Source organism: Natator depressus, chromosome 15 (genome assembly GCF_965152275.1).
Source record: "Natator depressus isolate rNatDep1 chromosome 15, rNatDep2.hap1, whole genome shotgun sequence".
Taxonomy (NCBI): Eukaryota; Metazoa; Chordata; order Testudines; family Cheloniidae; genus Natator; species Natator depressus.
The window spans coordinates 29,651,298-29,665,713 of record NC_134248.1 but is presented as its reverse complement, the minus strand read 5'-3'; the positions used below and the strand labels follow the sequence as shown (position 1 = coordinate 29,665,713).

The following is a 14,416-nucleotide window of genomic DNA, read 5'->3' as shown; positions in this document are numbered from 1 at the left end:
AGTTTGCTTGCTGTAGAAAAACAAAGTCCCACTGCTAAACATTTCTTTCAGCTTCAAACACTACAGAGTGAAAATACGAACCTCAGAAGACAGGCCACAACCAATATATATCAGGTCCAAACTGGTTCTGAATACACAGACCCCAACAATCATTCTTCTTTAAAGCGGCGACCATCTACCCGAGGTAGCAGACCTATGTCTATGTATGAGACTGGATCGGGTCAGAAACCCTACCTCCCAATGGGAGAAGTCACATATCCAGAAGAGAGCATAACAAGACTGCAGCCTTTCCCTCCACATGTAAGTAAAACTGCTAATGCTTCTGCTCTTCTTTGTATGTTCAGCTTTTTCTATTGCAACTCTTCTTGTTTACTTGATTATTTACCAAAATCACTAGACTGCCTGCTTCCTAGTAAAGTAAAACAGTAAGAATTATCACTGTTTGCTGTATTAACATGTCTGCAGGAGCTCAATGGTTTGAAGAATAAAAGCTGTAACAATTCTCAGATATGTAAATTGAAGCTTTTGGCTTCTGCTCAGCTATTTCCTTAGCCACAATATATTTGCCAGTATATCCATGCATGAGTGTTTAAAAAGTAGGAGAGAAAAACCCAGTATTCAACAAGATAGGTGTAGTTTGTGGATCTCTGATCTTGGGGCATACAGGTATGTGCTCATACATGGAACTTACAAGCCTTTTAAAAACAGTAGGATTGAACTTTGCTGAAGATTGCTCATGAGTAGAAATGCTACATCGAAGCACTGAAGAGAGTTTACTTTCATGGATCTCTCTGCAATACTACTTTTCATTATAGTCTCTTATTTTTTGTTTTTTTAACTCTCTAGTGTTCACAGCCTAGTTTTTCAGGTGGCCAAGTCCATCCTGATTAGTATTTTCCTAAATTATTAAAGTTCCAATAATGTGGTCAGCATGGACACTGATTCTTCCCTAAAGAGTTTGCATTCTAGACTGACGACAAAAAATACACCAACACTTGAGTTCATTCTTCATCGTATCTTTTTTTAAATTGCCAGAGGCAGGGGGAAATGTGTGGCAGTATTTTTTCTTTTTTTTTTGCTGACATGAATCAGGATTTTAAGGGTTGTCAATATGTTGTCTCTGGGACAGCACTATCTTGTATTCTCCTCTCAATTGCATACGTTAAATGTATTTGAAAGAGACTGCTTAATTGTTTGAAAGTTGAAATTTCTTTCCTGGCTTGAAAAAAGTGCCATGTGCATATAAAACAAAATGCTTGGTGCAAGCAGCAGTCATGAATGTCTAAACTATTTTACAAGAAGTGCCATTTTGGCAGATGATGCTGAACCATCCGACATTAATGCTAAGAGCTTGAATGTTTTTCAGTCTGATTAACAAGTATGGGACTTCTCAAACTGCTGGAAATAATAAAGTGCTTATTAGAAATTCAGACTAGATGATAAAAGCTATATCATCGTAGATTATGTTGACTTGCTGTGAAAGATTTCAGTATAAAGGCAGTTCCTGCAGCAAGAAGTGACAGAACTCTTCTGTACATAGCAATTTATTCAAAGTGTAAGAAAGCTTCATAGGTTCCTGAAACTTCTCATTTGTTAATGTCTTGTTGGTTTAGAACTAACAGTTCTGAAGCATTACTTTCTTCCTTGTGAAACTTGGTTACAGAAACATACTTATTTCCTTTAATAAAATCTTTCTACCCAAACCTAGTGGCATATATTAGTTAAATGAACACCTTTGCAGAAACAGAATTTTGGTGAATGTATTTGTTCACTTTGGAATTCAACATCTTTTAATACGGATACCAGAATTAGCTTGAAGAAGTCAAATGCGTTTTGCCAGAGTTACAAGTCCAGTCTAGCTCAGTCAGTTTTCTCAGTCATTCTGACCATGTCATCTCTTTGACTATCCAATTTTTAAAATGTACATATGTTTAAAAGTTATTTTCAGAGTATTTGTGGGTTCTTTATTTTGTTTTCCCGAGTGTTTTTCTCTCCCCTCTCCCCCCCCTTTTTTTTTTTTAGATCGGGAGGAGTGCGTTTGTGACCTCCTCTTCATCTCTGCCTTCCTTCCCCTCCACGCTTTCCTGGTCAAGGGATGAAAGCACACGAAGGGTTAAGTACCTTCTGAATTGGTCTGTTACCTGGAAGAGGTGGCCATCTCCCTGGAAGCCTTGTGCCTCTGTCCTTTCCCCTCTGTCTGCTAACTGGCCTTCATCCCTGCATGAAGCAGCACTTCATCACTTTCACTTTCTTTTGCCACATACTATGGACACGCCTTGCTTCACTCTTGTCTAACTTCACACCAACTAAAATACCTGTAGGATTTAACACCATGCTCCAGATCACTTATCCCACAATATGCTGTTGAAAATGAGCTGGTTGCTGAAGAAAAGTAATTTAGCAAGCACTTACTGGCTCATGAAATATCAGTATGTACTTTTTCTGCTGACTAAAATGCATTGCATGGGACACAGGTATGCTCAAAGGGTTAGTAAAAGCTATGGAGCCCGTTACCTCTAGGGGTCACTACTTTGCATCCAGTCCAGGGTGGTACTGATGGGCAGAGATGTTACTTTTTGACAGCTGTTCGGTAGATTGTTTTAAATGAGTGAGCTCTTTGTCCAGTTATATCAGACAAGCATCCATATCACCCACCACTTCATTTAACATTGCGTAGCCCTTTTACTGGTGGTACTGAAAGAAGTGAAGGCTCGAATGGGCCTGAAGACTGAACTCATTCCTAGCAATGCTCCTTTTAGCTCAGGGTTCAAAGTACCTTCATGGCACCATGTAGAGGAAGCTTACATTGCTGCTGCCTGAGAATCAGCAAACGTTGGTTGCTAGGTCCTTACAAAAGCACGACACTGACTTTAAAAAAAAAAAAAAGAAGAAGCCATTGCATTATGGGATTTTTAACTGCTCTATAAAAGTCTATGGTATCCCAAAGATACTTCTATTTGCATTGTTTCTGACTCATAGATGAACAGTGTTAGTTCCGAACTACAGAACTGCAGGGTTCACTGAGGCATTATGGTCTAGATAATAGTCCTGCCAGGAGTGCAGGGGACTGGACTAGATGACCTCTCGAGGTCCCTTCCAGCCCTGTGATTCTGTGATTATATACCTTTTTATGAAAACATTGAAATGTGAAACAGATAAGTATGCGGTTCTCAAACTGTGGGTTGGAATCCCAAATTGGGTCGCGACCCCATTTTAATGGGGTCACCAGGGTTGGCTTAGACTTGCTGGGGCCCAGGGCCAGAGCCCAAGCCCGAGGGCTTCAGCCCTGGGCAGTGGGGTTAAGGTTACCGATCCCCAGTCTGAGGTTGAAGCCCTTGGGCTTCGGCTTTGGCCCCCCGGCCTGGGGCAGTGAGGCTTTGGCTTTACCTCCCCACCTGGGATGGTGGGGCTTGGGCGGGTTCCAGTCCCCCTCTCCTGGGGTCCTGCAGTAATTTTTGTTGTCAGAAGGAGATTGCGGTGCAGTGAAGTTTGAGAACCCCTGCTATATTCTCATCCTTGTTATATACTTTTCCACTGCAGTCTTAAATCCAACCCAATGTGAGGACAGTTAATAGAAGCACAGAATGAAGTGTCCGCACTACAAAATCGCAAGGTTAGGGATGGCTGGTTAATTGAACAATCTGCACATGATACAGTAGACTGGTCATGCCTGATTTCTTTTTTATAGACTTTACATTTTGTGTGGGATCTTAGAAATATTTCTGTGTATCCAAAAAATTGCAGAATTATGCCATCTGAACCAGCCCCAACTACAAGGTAACCATTGTAAAAGAACTGTGCTTTTAACAAATAGATTCTTGCTATACATGTTTATTCAGCATATTTCAGAATAAGTTATTTTAAAACGGATATCTTTTACACACTCTTTGAGCAAGATGAAACATTTGCATAAGTGTATGATAGCTGACTCACCCTTGGGTCATCATAGTGAGTGATTTGCATTTCTCATCTGCAGCTTGGATCCGCAGTTATTAAGTGTCTTTAATAGATGTAACTATCATCGTTATATACTCCTTAATACATTTGTATTCTTCCTATACTTTTATGTTGTTTTATACAAATATATTTATGGGTAGTTTTGACAGAACCCATTTTGTAGTATTGTGTGTTATTGATTTAAGCTCCACTTTTCATTATAAAAGCAGGACTTTCACAGGAGCAAACTAAAGGAGAAAAGCATTCATAGATGACTTTTTAAAACAAGCCTATTTTTGCAGATATCTATCTTTAAAAAAGACCTTCTCTCCCTTTTTAGCTCAACTGTTCCATGTGTCTGATGCCGCAGTGAAATCACAACCCTGTAGCTGACGCTGTATCAGTGTGGTTCTTTGGCAGCTGTGTAGTGTCTCAAGTCAAGCTTTTATTTAACAGTTGAATTGTGAGGAATAGAGCTTTGTATATCAACGTTTTGAGGGTTCATTTGCCTTTCAGATGCTTATTTTTTAGCCAGATATTTGTTTTCTTCAGCATGAAAGTCCCTCGTTAAAACCTCAGAACATAAGTTAATTCTGACTACAAGTGATATGGCGACTTCTGCCCAATCTGAAAAATACTTGATTTACATGGAATAGTAGCAGATGACAAATCGTTAAGTGACTGTCTTCCTTCACAGTAAAGTGTGAATTGCCAATTTGGGTACAGTTGATTTATCACTGGAACTAAAAACTTTCTCAGATTTGTTGTGGGGGGAGTTAATCCTACTTTACACATATCTAATTCCAATAGTAAGGCTAAGTCCTGGTTTTTTAACTGGCTGTTTTTGTTTGTGACCAGAGTATTCAGCTTTGCCATTTAGCAAACAGTTTCTATCTGTGTACCATCTGATAAATAAATAAATGCCATACAAATGCTATTATGTACAGCTTTATATTGTCAGAGTATGCCTAGTATTGTTTTCAGATTCTATCTTCTCTTGTTCCCTTACTAGATGTAATCAAAAGAACACCACAATTTAGGTTTCTTTCTATGCAAGGTAGCTGTAAATTGGATAGTTTGAGTTTTTGTTCAGAGCAGGGACTGTCCTTCAGTGTTTGGAAAGCAACTGGCACATGGAGGTACCTCTGTAAATAAGAATAATAGAAAGGGTTGTCCATCAGGCTTAGCCTAATTTATGCCTGTTATAATGGACAGTGCATGTTAAGTATGCTGATTTGAGCCTTCCTTTAAAATCCATTTCTGGAGATTCCCTTGATCTTCACTCTGTTTTTCTAATAAAGATCAGTGGGAGGTTAATGTGACTGCGAATGAGGAAATCCCATAGCATCGTTGGGATTGGATTTTACTTCAGTGCCAGGATCTGCACTGTGCAGTAAAAGACCAAACTTCAGAGTGACATTAATGTAGCATGTTTATAAGTGGGAAGGGTATAATTGTCTGTCTTCTAGAAAAATGTGTACTAATGTAGAATGCCCTGGTCTGGGCACCACTGAGGGGAGTTGTAGTTGGTAAGTTGCTGCATCTTTGCTGTTCTTTGGTATCAGGCCCAGAAGACAAAAATAAGTAGTAATCCAGAGCTGCTGTTTGAGGAAGGAGGGAGAGAGCTCCAGAGTATACTTTCCTTTCTTGCTTTTGCATTATGTTTTTCAGTCCCATGGAATTATTCCCAAGTTGCAAACTTTCCATGGATATGAATTCCTGGGATTGGTGTGGTAGTGAGGTATTCAGTACAAAAATCATTGGGATGTATATTCCCTGGGTATAAATTATACCAGGAGCTCACAGAAGTGGTAGAATAACTTGTTACCTGAAAGATTACATGGAATCTAATGAGAGAAACTTCCTGAGTTTAGAGGACCATATGATGGCATCTCAAGGGATACAAATCCCAAGTCATAAGAATACAACTAAACTCAGTTATTATGGTCCCTCTGCTCAGGAAAAAGTATGCTAAGTGTGTCATATTGAGGAAGGTTAGAGGCAACTCAATAATAGGTGATGTCCCCCTCTTGCCCATAAAGTGGTCATATGTTGCACTGGAAGACGTAAGACTTGTGGTTGTCTGGGAGTTGAGCTAATTCCATTTTCCAAGCACATTTGCTCAGTCATTTGAAACTGGGTGGTTGTCAGACTCCAGAAGTGATCCCAAGATCGTTGTGTGGTGTCCCTTTTGAATATCCTGGAAACAGAGGCAAAATTTTCTTGGGGGCAGGAAGATCATCAGTGGCAAGTGGCTGAATGTTGGGTTATGATGTTAAAGAAGCAGAACCCCTGCTCTGTAAAGCTGAACAGCTTGTAATGGTTGGGGAAGAACATTCCCTGATATGTTAAGGTACAAAATGTATTTTAAAAATAAAATACTTAATGTACTTTATGAAGAAACTACTTACTAAAGAAGGAATAACTAGCCAGGCAAGTAACTTAATTTCTTTTAGGTGAAATGGAGGAATAACCTACAGTATTTAACTCCTTTCAGCATTGCTGCTGCATAAAGTGACGTAAGCATACATGACGGCTGTCAGTGACAGAAATTAACAAAATCTCAGCCCATAAGATCTTAGCCTAAAATGTGTGAGTGAGTATAACGTAGCACAGAACAGACACTAATGGCCATGACAGGCTGAGCTTGTAAAGTAATGTAGGACCTAAATGAAGTCTTGTGCAAAGAGAAGTAACTAGTTTATACAGGGAATAGTTCCCTGGCAAAGTTCTTGACCCTTTCTTTTTTAAGGTACTATCCTTAAACATTTCTTTATTCTTTGTAGGCATCGAAATTAGAGAAACAGAATAGCATGCCTGAAAGTGACTATGATAACCCCACCCCCAGTTTGGAGCTGGATGAGACGGGGTATGTCTTATTACATGAATGAGCTAATGTTTATGTCTGTATACTGTCTGAAGGCATAAAGCCCTAGTTAAGTGCTAATAGAAACTGCTCTGTAGTACAGTGACCACTTCAACATTCTTCCTTTTTTCCCCAGGCCAGGTAGGAAAGGAAGGCAGAGAAGTGTCATTTGGCAGGGGGAAGGGGCTATTCCCGAGAACTCGGATACAGATGCAACCCCAAGTTCCACTTTGCCCAGTACAGAAGATGTTATTCGAAAAACTGAACAGATCACTAAAAATATCCAGGAGCTGCTGCGAGCGGCACAAGAGAATAAGCATGACAGGTAAGAAGGGGAGTCTAAGTGCTCTGGAATTTCCAAGATTAAAAAACATAGTAAAATGCTTCCAAGCATAGAAACTTTAATTTCATGTAAATGAATCACGTATGGTCATGTGTTCCCTTGGCTGCGGGGAGCAGCAGATGTTGTTGGGGCTGTGGGCAAAAGGACATGGAACAGCTTCTCTCCATGGAACGCTTCCTCGGGACTTGGCAGATATCCATGGGAGTAGCTGCTGTTTGGAGCAGTGTCTACTCCCAGTCTGCCCGCATCCCACTCAGTAAGAAGCAGTACAAGCCAGGGGAATTGCTGGGAGATGGCTCCATTGCAAATCCTGTTGCCAAGAAAGCGGAGGTCAAGGGACCCCTGCAGAGGCCCAGGGACAAGTGGGATTTACCCATGGATCCTCAAACTACACAGGAGTTATAGATCAGGGCACCTAGAAGGGAACATTCAGCAGTAACTGAGTGTAATCTCTGTGAAACAACTGCAGTCAGGAAGGATTTGACCCTTAAACTGCAGATAGTTTTGTTTGTGTACATAATTGCTATGTTCTCTGTAATAGTTAGGGCCCTACCAAATTCACGGCTAGGAAAAACACATCATGGACCATGAAATCAAACCTCTCCCATGAAATCTACCTATTGGACGGGGGGAGGAGCAGGGCTATGGGTGCCCCAGATGAGGGCTCCTACCATGTACTGTGCTCCAGCTGTTAGACTGCCAGGCTGGGGAGGGATGGGACTTCCTCTTCCCCTGCATGGCCACTTCTTGGGGTAGATCAGCCCCACTTCCAGGTACCTCCCTGGGCTGCAGGAAGCTCTGTGGCTGCGCTGCCTTCAGAGCTTCCTGCAGCCAGAGGAGGTTCCCGGAGGTGGGTCTGATCTCCCCTGTGTTGCTGAAAGCACCCCTGTCGGGGGCTCCTAACTGCTAGTCCTGGCCGGGCTGGGGAGGGACAGGATTTCCCCTTCCCCTGTGTGGCTGCTTGGGCGGGGCGGGAGGTTTAACCCACCTCCGGGTACCTCCTCTAGCTGGAGAAAGTTCCATGGCTGTGCTGCCTTCAGAACCCAACTCTGAAGGCAGCACAGAAGTGAGGGTGGCAATCCCACGACCCCCCCTCCCCCCCCCCCCCCGACAAACACAACTGCTTTGTGACACCTACCCCCACAACCCTCTTTTGGGTCGGGGACCCCCCCCCCCAGGCTACAACACCCTGAAATTTCAGATATAAACATCTGAAAATGTGAAATTGACTAATTTTAAAACTGTGAAATTGGCCAAAATGGACCATGAATTTGGTAGGGCCCTAGCAATAGCCTTGTATCGTCTGTTTTTTACAGCAATAGCTCAGAACAGCTTTTGCTAACGGCTTAACTGTTAGAGTAGAGCCAAGAACTAGATACGCTTCTCTCAAGTTTGCCAGCGCTAAAAATCATCAAAGCGGCTTATTTATCTGAACAACAAGTTAGTACTCGGCCTGAGCTTCCCCCCATGCAGTCTGACCTGACCATTAACTCTGCCAGATCTCCATGAGTTGTTGGTAATGATTCTTTGTAGTGCACAAACAGCAGGTGGTTCTCCTAGGTAGTTTTTTATAGGCATATAATGGCAGGTATATCATAGCACATGTTAGTGCATTCCATGTTAGCCCTGAGTGGTCCTAGGCTCCAAATAAATTTCTCTTTTCCTGTGGCAATTCTCATATTAGAACGGCAGTCACAGCCTCAGCGCTGAAGGACTACACAACACGTTACCCGTGAAACCAGCTAACTACCTTTGTTAAATCTTGCAGCTCATATAGTTTAATTTCTGAGTTCTTTACCTCCACAACTGAGAAAAATAGGCAACGGTTGCATTCTGGGGGCCACTTCCATACTTTATTTACTTGGTTTGCACTTCGCTTTGGCTAGGAGGGAGATGCACGTGTTTCCTTTGTGATCCTGGGTGGAGAAGTCAGAGTGCATTTTCTGACTCAGCTCACTTGAGTCAAAATTCAGACTTAATCCCTTCCATAAACCACTCTTCTTTTCTGCTCCCAGGATTTTTACAAAGGGGAGATGCAGTAAAAAAAAATAAAATTTTAAATAAGAATATTGGTTATTTGTATATTTTACCAGTAACAATAGTCGAAACACACCAAAATCATCTAGAATAAAGAACCCAGGACATGTTTTTCCCCTGCTAAATTAGATAAAGCTACTTAGTAAAGAATACTTTTAATCCTTCCTCATGTTTTCTGGTGCCTCAAGTTAAGGGAGTGTTTTTTTTACACAAGGGACATGTATCTCTAGCTCTGTAAATAAAACAACTTAAATTCATAAATGCAAATAAGAAAAATAAACAGAGCAATCTTTTGAAAGAAATAATGATTAGCCTTGCAAAAAGACATCTTCTCTCCCTTTTCTGTTATAGAAGAAAGATATTGAGGGGAAGGCTTTAAGAGATCAGAATAAGGAACAAGTTGTTTGGTTATTAAAGCAGTGTTTCTTCTATGCCACAAATGGAGTATGTTGGTTATCATACTTAGGTGAACATGACCCTCCAAAGCTCTTAGCCATGAACAAAAATGCAATATTGTATTGTATTGCATTGCATGGCTTTGCCTCAGATGTGCTACTGCTCAGTGCATCACACAGCAGGGGGAAAGCGATATGGGAAAATAATGGAACAAATCTATTCAACTTAATTCTGATATGAATAAGGCTATTCAGAGGAGTCACATTGCAAATACATTTGTCGTATAATTGAGCTTCTGAGAACTGTAATGAGATGGCTTCCAAACTTTTGTTGGGAATATTGTAAATAAAAATGACTTGCCACATGGATAATCTGAACATGAATGTTAATTGTTCTTTCATCATCCTAATGAAACTCCTTCCGTTTTCTCATTCTCTTTTGTTCCTTTTCCTGTACTCATCTGTCTAAATAGACCATTAGAGCGTGCAAGCATGCTTAAGCTCAGACATAGCCTCGGCTGTTTCAGTACACTGGTTCCGTGGGCTGAGAGAGCTCCCCTGCAGCCTGATCCTACCTCCTGGTACTCTGGCCTCTGTCCCTGCCTTCCAGGCACAGTGTCCTTTCTCTTTTTCTCTGCTGCCTTTCCCCACTCATGCACGTTCAACACCGGGGTGGTTAGAGGTTATGCATGAAAGGCTTTAAATGAGAAGAAAACTTATAGGTAATAAGTACTAAGAGTTTCTGGGCTAATCCTATGTCCTGTGAAGCTTTTACTGTTGACATCACTGGGAGCAAGATCAGGGCCTAGTGGTACAGCTAACAGAGGCTTGAGGTTTCCCTCTGACAGCCCTAGCTTTTGTCTCCATTCTGGTCATTGTCTATCAAAATAATCTGCATCTGATCATTGATGACATAATTTGTTGTTGCAGTGTCCATGCACTGTTACTGCAGAAATAGCATTATTTGCATGACCCAGAATACACAACATTTATTCTTTTAGTCTAATAATAAGTCTGTTTATGGTAATACTAGAGCCTAGTTTCTAGCTTGGATAAATTATCATCAAAACTAAATTTTAGGTTTTAATAAGTTTATGTAATGGCAACCTAAAACTTCAAAACCTGACCAAAATACTGTTCTGATCTTTAATGCCTACTGTATCTGAGATACAAAACCTGTTTAAAATCCAGTGTTTATGGGTTGTGACCATTCCCCAAGGTTTAATCCTAAACACTATTTTGGCCAGTCATCAATATCAAAGTGAGAGGAAGGGTTACAGGAAGTCTTCAGAAATTCTCTGCAATAAGAATTTTTTCAAAATGTGTGACAATTCCCAAAAATCTGTGTAGATTTAAGAAGCCAATTCAGTCCCACTATGACCTCTCGTGTCTACCCAGATTTTAGTCTGTGTGTTTTTAAAAAAAAAAAAAAAAAAAAATCATCTAGTGAGAAGTATCATTTTGTCTGCACATTTTGTACAAAGGGGTCCAGGGGTTGCTAGATGCTAGTGTGATACAAATAATAGTACTAATAAAGTACTTAGAGTTTCAACTGCTTATCTTACATCAGTCGAGGCTTTCCTCAAATATACATTGAAAACTTTGATGCAACAAACCCAGATGGCCCAGAACTATGCCCGAACTTATTGCATCTCTAAAACACTCTTACATTCCGTAATTACTGGGGCCTCTTGCTATGCCCTGGAAATCAGTGGAGGCTTAAACGGCACATTTTTGTCTTGTTTTCTGTAGGTTTCCTCTACTATTCAGTGTGGCTCATGGAGAGTAAATGGGTTATTAGCCCTCCTCTCCTCTCTAGCAGAGCAGGGATTGCTACCGTGCACTTTTGGTAAAAAGCTAGTGATGGTGGGAAGTCTCATTTTGTTTGGAAGAGCTCATGGGAATGCAACACACATACACAGTCAAGACGTCCCCCTTTTATAGCCACTTTCCTGCATAACTCAAATGACCCCTAAGTGTGTTGCTTTCCTTTTTAGTGTATCTGTAATTTACATGTTTTTTGCATGTTCAGTATTGCAAGTTAATTGAATAAAATGATTGTGATTTCAGTCTGAAAGTGCTTTTTAGATCTAGAATTGAGAGATTATGCTAAAGAAAAATATTCTTCTTTTGAATGGTACTGCCTGATAAACTAATTTTAAAAATACTAGTTTATAGTTTTAACTATTCTATCCTGCAGATTATTAGCTTAAATGGAGTATTTGGAAAGTATAGGTTTTAAAAGTAGACTTTTGACAGAAGGCTAAACTTCTTACAGGCTTCAGGTAACTTTAAAATTATTGACCAGAAGCTTCTCTTTTGAACAGAGATCAATTTTAATTCTAATTTTTAAATATTTTTCAGGGTCTAATGTAGAATCTGTAAGGATTCTTAAAATCTACTTTTGGATTATTAAGTTATCACTTTGTAATAGTTCTGTTTAACAGAATAATTGAAAGTTTAGCCTAAACTATGCAGTCGAGAAGTAAACATTAACTATGATGAAATCTATGTATTTTACCAGTTGCTGTCTCTTGGTGGTTTTGTGTAGTACATGTTCACCGTGTCTACATTCACCAGGCATTCTTCATTTTTTTTCAGTTCGCCTTAGATGAAGTTTTACAGTCTTGTAGTTACACTTCACCAAAAAAGTGAGGTGTGCATCCTCAATAAGATTTAGGAGTTACGTAACAGCTTCTCTTTAAATTGGTAATCTTTGATTTATGCAATGAAGAATGGGGAAAATTTAACATCAAACAATATTGCATTGACAGCCTAATGTTCACAATGGACTGTCAAGTATGGAAATAAATGTTCTCTAAAGTGAATTGTTTCCTGGGCCTGTGTCTTCACAGCAAGCTAAAGAATGCTACAAGTGTTAACCTTTGACCCTGAGAAGCCCTGACGAGTGACATGAGTTGAGATTGGCTATACTGTGCACTAGAGAGACAAGGTGGGGGAAGTAATGTCTTTTTATAGGACCAACTTCTGTTGGTAAAAGAGACACGCTTTTGAGCTACATAGAGCTTTTCTTCAGGTCTGAGAAAGGTACTCAGGGTCACACCTTAAATGCAAGGTGTAACAGATTGTTTAGCATAAGTAGTTCACACATATTATAGGAGACCATTCAGTACCCCCAACAAAACACCTTTCAAGGTTCATAGGTCCTACATGTGCTGATCACAATGTGGTGTGCCTCATCCAATGCCCCAATAACAAATATGTGGGTGAACCAGACAATCATGACTCCCTCAAATGAACTCTCACAGAAAATCAGACACACACACCCCACAGCACCCATGGGCGAACACTTTTTTCACAAAACGATCTCTCCATATCTGACCTCTCAGTCCTCATCTTCAAAGGAAACCTGCACATCCTTTTCAAAAGAGGAGCCTGGGAACTTAAATTCATAACTTTGCTAGACACTGAAAATCATGGTCTTAATAAAGACACTGGATTTATGGCTTATTACAACAATCAGTAACCCACTACCCGCCTTTTTCGTCCTATGACTGCAGAGGTGTTAACAGGCCTCTCCACCTGGAATGGTCTCTCACAACATATTATATGCAGCGTTGTAGCCGTGTCAGTCCCAGGATATTAGAGAGACCAGGTGGATGAAATTGGTCCAATAAAAAATATTGGCTCACCCACCTTGTCTTTCTAACATCCTAGGACCCACATGGCTACAGCAACACTGCAATATACTGTACACTCTCACTTTGAGCTTTTGATCAATTTTTATTGTGTGTGTTTCGAAGCTCAGTTGGGAGAATACTGGTGAAAATGTCCGTGGCGGTCATACACCTTAGATATTGCTACTGAGTGTTTGTTTGAAAATAGCTTTATGCAGATGTGATGTAAAGATAAATAGCAAACCTTTTCTTGGAGAAACTCCGAACTTCATAAATGTAACCACAGATCATTTGTAAGAAAGCAGTCTGCACTGGCTACCAGGGTATGGACAAGGTGACCTAATAGGTCTCATTTCTAATTTTGATCATCCCAGATTGTTGACAAAATAATATTTGTGTAAAACTTAAACATTTAAATTTTTTTTTTGTTTTTTTTTAAAGATTTTTCAGCTCCACTTCCAAGGTTAGTATATATCTAAGTCTGCATAGATCTTTGACTTGGCAGCTTACTTACTTAAATCTTTTACTAAAGTTTCATTTCATAGTACCTTGGGGCTTGTACAGAAAATTCCATTCTTAAAATGATAGCGGATTAAATCTGATGACCATCTACACGCACAAGGATGTGTTTTGTGTTTGTTTTTTGTCAGCCCTGCACACTCAGCCTGGGATCTGAGAGTCCCTCTGGGATCTTAGTTACTCTTGTGCAATCCTGATGTCTCCAGTTAAAATACCCTTTAAACTGCAGAATCTGGAATTTTTTATTTTGTGCCTGCAATTGTCTTCTGGCCATTTACACACACACACACACATACATGTGTATATAAATTTTTACAAATCTCTGACATGTTACATTTTGAACAGGCAGATAAACCCCTCTAGAACATATTGTGCCACTTCTGTGGGAATGCCGAGCCAAACTCTAAAATTTGAATGTACAAATCATGACTTTAGGAAATGTCAGTCATATACACTAATGTGCCCTTTTCACATTTGTAAGCATGTATTTCCATACTTGAGTACAGATCAGGATATTAGTATCTGACCGTGCTGGATACAGGATAGTGTGGGCAACCCATTACTCCTTCCCCCACAAACTGTGTTAATCCAAGAATAGTTTAAAATTTTGATTTAGCTAATGCAAAGAGTCTTACATCAGCTGTGAAGTTCTTGCTTTTCCTGAAGTTGTTTGTAGTACAGT

The 14,416-nt window shown here is 40.2% G+C and overlaps 1 protein-coding gene across 6 annotated transcripts in view; it reads left to right on the top strand.

The window, feature by feature from the left end:
* The window catches only part of GIT2 (GIT ArfGAP 2), a 53,675-nt gene that overhangs the window by 33,654 nt on the left and 5,605 nt on the right, over positions 1 to 14,416 (top strand). For 2 of the 6 annotated variants that reach the window (XM_074972717.1, XM_074972716.1), the window contains exons 15-18: positions 52 to 300; positions 2,023 to 2,112; positions 6,723 to 6,805; positions 6,939 to 7,127. In XM_074972717.1, coding sequence (XP_074828818.1) covers positions 52 to 300; positions 2,023 to 2,112; positions 6,723 to 6,805; positions 6,939 to 7,127 — 611 coding nt within the window. Of the gene's footprint in view, positions 1 to 51; positions 301 to 2,022; positions 2,113 to 6,722; positions 6,806 to 6,938; positions 7,128 to 10,050; positions 10,159 to 13,656; positions 13,679 to 14,416 lie in introns of all 6 variants that reach the window. The other 4 variants (XM_074972722.1, XM_074972720.1, XM_074972719.1 and 1 more) reach the window with 4 other exon arrangements.